This window comes from Trematomus bernacchii, unplaced genomic scaffold, assembly GCF_902827165.1.
Source record: "Trematomus bernacchii unplaced genomic scaffold, fTreBer1.1, whole genome shotgun sequence".
NCBI lineage: Eukaryota > Metazoa > Chordata > Actinopteri > Perciformes > Nototheniidae > Trematomus > Trematomus bernacchii.
Window position 1 is genome coordinate 21700745 of NW_022988043.1, and position 4793 is coordinate 21705537.

At 45.4% G+C, this 4793-nt stretch overlaps 1 protein-coding gene across 1 annotated transcript in view; it reads left to right on the forward strand.

The window, feature by feature from the left end:
* Nucleotides 1-1924, forward strand: part of rnf214 (ring finger protein 214) — a 6022-nt gene extending 4098 nt beyond the window's left edge. Inside the window, exons 5-7 of the mRNA XM_034118123.1 lie at nt 1-68; nt 421-630; nt 890-1924. The exon at nt 1-68 is cut by the window's left edge and continues 161 nt beyond it. Of these exons, the coding sequence (XP_033974014.1) occupies nt 1-68; nt 421-630; nt 890-1687 (1076 nt within the window). The 3' untranslated portion in view covers nt 1688-1924. The remainder of the gene's footprint in view (nt 69-420; nt 631-889) is intronic.
* The last annotated feature ends 2869 nt before the right edge of the window (nt 1925-4793 follow it).

Here is a 4793-nt window from a genome sequence, read left to right on the forward strand (position 1 = left end):
ACGAGATCTCCGCCGTGGAGAAGCAGAGGGAGGTCGCCATGGCCCGCATCGAGGGCTGGCTGAGAGAGGTACGGACTTCAGCTTTGAACTCAGAATGATACTGTCTATTTACCAGCTCATATTCTGAACCTGGAAATGTTGAGTACACAAACGTTTTTTGATAGAAATACACATAGAAACTGGCGGATGCTAACTTGCATATGTTGGGCAATTTGCACGATTAGCATATTTGCGTTAAATAGCATTATAGCCTACATGCCCAACATATACAAGTTAGCAGCCTGCAGTTTCCATGTGCACTACTTTACATTTCTATCATACATTTTGGGGTACTCAACATTTCCGGGTTCACATTGCTGGAAACTAGACTATGACCAGACCCCGACGTTCCAATGTTGACCCTGTGGTGACCTGTCCCAGGTGGGCCAGTACCTGAACACGCTCAGGGCGGAGTTCCCGCAGCAGTACCCTCAGGAGAGGCAGAAGTGGGAGAAGAAGGAAGGGCTGGTGCGGAGGAACCAGGCGGAGCTCCAGGGACGCTTCCAGGAGGTTCTGCAGCAGCTGCAGCAGGGCCGGGAGCTAGAGACCCTCCCGAGGATCAACGTGCCATCACTGCCCCAGGTCCCTATGGTAAGACACCCCCCACCAAAATAGATAGATATATTTATACTCAAGGTGGAGAGCCGCTCTTCTTTAAAGTTTTGGTCCCTCGGGTCAGAGTTTAAATGTTTACTGACTGACTCACTATTTCAATTGTATTTGTATGTTGCATTGTTGGAGGAGCCTGTGACTTCAGTTTGTCATGGCCATGTCTACACTGTAGCTACTGTGCACATGACAGTAAAGCCTTGAATCTTTACTTCTAGCTAACTCTTCTTTCTTCCTGCAGGCTGACCTGAGATTTAACCAGGTGATGCAGTCCCTGGTCCGCCCCCAGTTCATGCCCCCTCCTCCTCCAATCCCAGTGATTCGACCCTTCCCTCCCCAGAGACACCCACACTATTACCAGCAACCGTTCCAACTTCCTCCCCATCCCCAGTTCCGCCACCGCTACAACCACCCCCCACCCCCACACCAGTTCCAGCCTTCCCTCCCACCCATGCACCAGCCTGTCTACCTGCCCCAGCCTCACTTCCAGCCCCACATCAGAGCTCAGATGAGGGTGACCCCCCCTCCCAGTCTCTCCCCGTCCCCTCCCGTTCAGCCTGTCCATCCTGCAGTTCCATCCCCGCCTCCCCCCGGCGCTGCTGCCACCTCCGCCCCCGCCGGTAAACTCGACAAGGTCCTCGAGAAGCTTGGGGCTCGCTACCCACAATGCAACAGGGCTCAGCTGACGTCGCTGCTCCAACAGGTGAAGAGCTCCCGCGGCACGCTGGCCGGCATGTCCATGGAAGAGGTCATCGAGCAGGTGGGCTTCAAGCTGGTGCAGAACGAGAGGTCGGCCCCGGGGCCCATCAGCCGGCCCGCACCCCCGGGCCCCATCCAGAGGCCGACACCCCCCCCGCAGAGAGCGGCAGACGGGGGTCAGGCTGCCGGGGCTCTGAAGCCCTGCCTGGTGTGCCAGAACCACGTGGACCCAGAGAGCCGGCACCCCCTGAGCTGCAGCCACACCATCCACAGAGACTGCATCCGGGTGTGGCTGCAGTCCAGCAAGAACAACTCCTGCCCCTTCTGCCCCGGGAAGTGACGGAGAAACACTTAAAAACATTCCAAAAATAACCTTTTAATGTCCAACAGATGTGTCTTTTTCTAGGGTACAAGGTGCAAAGAAGTTAATTAAAGAATACATTTAATTTATCATGTGACAGCAACGTTGTTAGAAAGCTTACCTGATATTCTTTTCAATATTTTTTTTATTGAATAAAGTTGCAATTCTGATCGGTTAATTTATGATGAAAGAATAAATAAAAATGTAATCTCTTAATACTCAACCATTTTTGTGAATGTAAGCGTGGAGGTTTTTTATCCAGGCTTAACTATGACAAGTTGATTTATAATGCTATCATGTTTATCACATTTATCTTGTGCAGTACTGGATTCTAACTTACCAGTGGTGTAAAGTAACTAAGTATAACACTTCACAAGCTACCCTGCAGTATACAAAGTCATTCAAACTAGCTGCACCTTTACCAGCTTTGAGAACACTTTCATGATCAATCATTATAAAACATATCATATATATTATTCTGAGATGGACCAATCTGCACAATGACTACTTTTGGTACTTTAAGTATATTTAGATGCCAATACTGTTGTACTTTTACTTGAGTAACATTTTTGAATGCAGGACTTTTACTTTAACAGAGTATTCCTGCACTCTGGTACTTCTACTTTTACGTACAAGATGTGAGTACTTCTTCCACCTCTGATTAGTACACTCACTCAAGAGCTGTGCTTTAGTAGAAATGATATGTACTTCTATGTCATGATACCTCGGATTCAAATGTTGTACTTTCTACTGCACTACATTTACAGCTTTAGTTTCTTTAAAATGTATAATTTGACGAGTTAACTTATGAGTCAAAATTAAACTTCTCAAAAGTACAGCTGAAACAATTATTCAAAAGGTATATTAACAGAAGAATCAGAAACTTTAAAAATCTCATAGTTCCAGTTAACAAATTAGAAAATGTGCAATTACTAGCAAATGTATTGTATTATTATCAAATTAGCATTCTTACTTTTGAGTGGTTTAGAATTCGTTTTTTTGTTGGGGTTTGGGGCAGAGCATCATACTATTTAATAAACCGTTTAGTTTGCTAACTAGCTTATATTTTCCCTAAATCACAACATTAGCTTTAGCCTATTAGCATATTGGGCATATTGTTACAGGCTATCACGTTGCATCGTAATCATCCGTTACATTGGTTTCCTCACTGAAAAGCAAAACCCTACATTTTGTGTTCTACATATCGACAGTCATGTTCTCTTTCATGGTTCTAAACCTGTTTCTTAAAGAGAACAACTTGTGCTCATGTTCAGGCTCATACAGTATGTAGTGTCTCTACTGGGACATGTCTCCGTGCTTTAATGTTCAGGCTCATATGTAGTGTCTCTACTGTGACATGTCTCCATGCTTTAATGTTCAAAAAACTCTTTATTTTTCTCATACTGCCTGTGCTGCAGCACCTCTTTTCACCCTCTGTCTGAAACCAGAGCCCAGTCTGCTCTGATTGGTTAGCTGGCCGGCTCTGTTGTGATTGGTCAACCACTAAGAGATGTCCTGTCCCTTAGCCTATCACGTACAATATGTTGGAGTGCTAGCCAATAGAAGTGTAACGTAGTGATGTCACTATGTTACAGAAGTAAACAAAAGAGTCCAATGGAGGCTCATTGGGATTGACATGTGCACAAATCCTATACAACACACTACAGGAGAGGGTAAAGCACAACAATCATAAAGGACCTCTTTAAATGATGTAGAAATAAAACACACTGTTTCTTTGAACAACAACTCATTTCAGTGGAGAGCGTCGGATTGGATAAATGAACCTTAAATAGCTCACAGGGAGGTTTCAGCTCATAAACACTCCAAGAAACACCCTATAGCCTTTTAAAGATTCCACTTTGAAGACAAACACACACTCACATTCTCTCTCCCTGTGGACACCCCAGTCAGCCGTAATGGGAGCGCTGGGCGGTCGATGGGCGAGGTTAAAGGAGCCGTCGCTTCCTAATAAATATCAGAACACACACACAAACATTGCCTGAAAATGTGTCTATGTGCAGTCCTGTGTGGGAAATAATGACAGTGTGTATTTGTGGGCTGCTTCCTGTTTACTGTGTGAACGTCCATCTTTCCTCTAACAAACCCTCCCTCTGTGCAAAGGTTAGTCTCTCGACCGATTTTACAGGCAGCAGTGCCAATAAAAGCTGCTTGTCTCACAGTAAAGCAGCTGTAATGAATGGAGAACGCTGCAGAGACCACAGGGGGGGGGGGGGGGGGCTGGGATAGAGGTGCTGCTAGTTGGAATCAGAGCCAAGACTGAGGAGGGGTTTCTGTGTGTAGAAACAGATGGATTAAAAATAACTGAACACTAAACAGAACAGTAAATTAGTGAAAAAAAATATATATATATATGTTGTCCACTTGACCTGATGATGACCAAACCAGATGAAGTTAAAGGGGCCCTATAATCAGGGCTGCACATAACTGGTGCGCAGGTGCGCATGCGCACCCCCCGCCAAAAAAGGAGCACCGGATCATTTGAAAAAAGGCGCATTTGCGCACCAACATTGAGAGAGAGAGAGAAAAAAGAGAGATGAGAGAAGAGAGAGAGAGAGAAAAGAGAGAAGAGAGAAAGAGAGAGATAGAAAAGAGAGAGAGAGAGAGAGAGAGAGAGAGAGAGAGAGAGAGAGAGAGAGAGAGAGAGAGAGAGAGAGAGAGAGAGAGAGAGAGAGAGAGAAGAGAGAGAGAGAGATATTTGCGAGTTGCATAAGAACTGGTAAGATAGCAGGGTTTCCCACACATAGACTTTACTTGGGCGGGCCGCCCAGGTATATTAACGGCCGCCAAAGTTTAATTTTTTTAATCCGTCCGCGACCACAACGGTATCTGCGATCCCTCACTCTACCCCTCGCTATCGCGTGAAGGGTCTGCTTTATGCGCTCCGCACAGTAACCCTGCTGTGAGGCACGGGCGAACAGTTCATGAGCGTGCTCACTAGCGTACTTCTTAAATAATATATATGTAAAAATATATTACACAGTAGTATTCATGTGTTTATAAGCCCACTTGTCAAATAAATTCAGTAAATTAAAGGCCCAATAACTTATTTACCTAACAACCTTGA